The following is a 1245-nucleotide window of genomic DNA, read 5'->3' as shown; positions in this document are numbered from 1 at the left end:
CCCGGGGGCCCGTCCCGGGAGGAGGCAGCAGGTCCGCGGTGCAGCGGGAGCGCGGCGCAGCCCCGGGGATGCGGACGCCCGTGGTGATGACGCTGGGCATGGTGCTCGCGCCCTGCGGGCTGCTGCTCAACCTGACGAGCACCCTGGCGCCCGGCTGGCGGCTGGTGAAGGGCTTCCTCAACCAGCCGGTGGACGTGGTGCTGTACCAGGGCCTGTGGGACATGTGCCGCGAGCAGAGCAGCCGCGAGCGCGAGTGCGGCCAGGCGGACGACTGGGGCTACTTCGCCGCCGAGCCCGTGCTCGTGGCGCGGGGACTCATGGTCACGTCGCTGGCCGCCACGGCCCTGGGGCTGCTGCTGGCGTCGCTTGGCGTGCGCTGCTGGCGGGAGGAGCCCCACTTCTTGCTGGCGGGCCTGTCGGGCGTCGTGCTGTTCGTCGCGGGCCTCCTCAGCCTCGTCCCGGTCTCCTGGTACAACCACTTCCTGGCGGACCGCGCCGTCCTGCCCGCCCCGGACAGCCCGGTCACGGTGGAAGTCAGCTACAGCCTGGTGCTGGGCTACCTGGGCAGCTGCCTGCTGCTGCTGGGCGGCTTCTCGCTGGCGCTCAGCTTCGCGCCCTGGTGTGAGGAGCGCTGTCACCGCTGCCGCAAGGCGTCCGCCGGCAGCCCGCGCCGCCCCAGCATCAGCACGGTGTACGTCGACTGGCCGGAGCCCGCACTCACGCCCGCCATCAAGTACTACAGCGACGGCCAGCACCAGCCGCGGCCCGCCGAGCTCGGCGCCGCCGGCAAGCCCAAGGTGGGCTTCCCCATGCCGCGGCCGCCGCCCAAGGCCTCCTACACGAACCCCATGGACATGCTGGATGGGGAGACGGCGGCTGGTTCCCAGGGCGCCTCCTCGGGCAGCACCCGGCCCTGCCACAGCTCCCTGCCCTGCGACTCCGACCTGTAGACTGCGCCCCCCCCCTCCCCGCCCAGGCTCTGTCTGGACGAAGGACTCGCCCCACCACCGTCCAACCTTGAACTTGTCTGTTACTTGTATGCTAGAAACACCTGGCTCGGAGTAGGAACCCGGGACACCATGCCTTTTCCTGGAACTGGTTTGGAGGGCAATCCTCCTTTCCTGTGGTAGACTTCTTGGACGATTGGTTCAGGTTGGGTTTGGTTTTCTTTTTATAGAATTTAGTTTTCCTCTCCAGAGGGATCAGGGTCCTCTTATAGAGTGACAGGCTTTTCATACTTTTGTC

At 68.1% G+C, this 1245-nt stretch overlaps 1 protein-coding gene across 1 annotated transcript; it reads left to right on the top strand.

Annotated features, from left to right (window-relative positions):
- The first annotated feature begins 6 nt into the window (after positions 1-6).
- Positions 7-1239, top strand: CLDN23 (claudin 23). Its single transcript, XM_019650994.1, has one exon. It carries the CDS (start codon positions 69-71, stop codon positions 948-950), a length of 882 nt encoding a protein of 293 aa, XP_019506539.1. The 5' UTR covers positions 7-68; the 3' UTR covers positions 951-1239.
- Positions 1240-1245: the final 6 nt, after the last annotated feature.

This window comes from Hipposideros armiger, unplaced genomic scaffold (assembly GCF_001890085.2).
Source record: "Hipposideros armiger isolate ML-2016 unplaced genomic scaffold, ASM189008v1 scaffold_151, whole genome shotgun sequence".
NCBI classification, from domain to species: domain Eukaryota; kingdom Metazoa; phylum Chordata; class Mammalia; order Chiroptera; family Hipposideridae; genus Hipposideros; species Hipposideros armiger.
Note: the sequence above shows the minus strand (reverse complement) of the source record. Positions and strands in the feature narration are given on the sequence as shown.

Coding starts and splice junctions, on each gene's coding strand:
- CLDN23 (XM_019650994.1), top strand. CDS start 69: ATGCGGACGCCCGTGGTGATGACGCTGGGCATGGTGCTCGCGCCCTGC.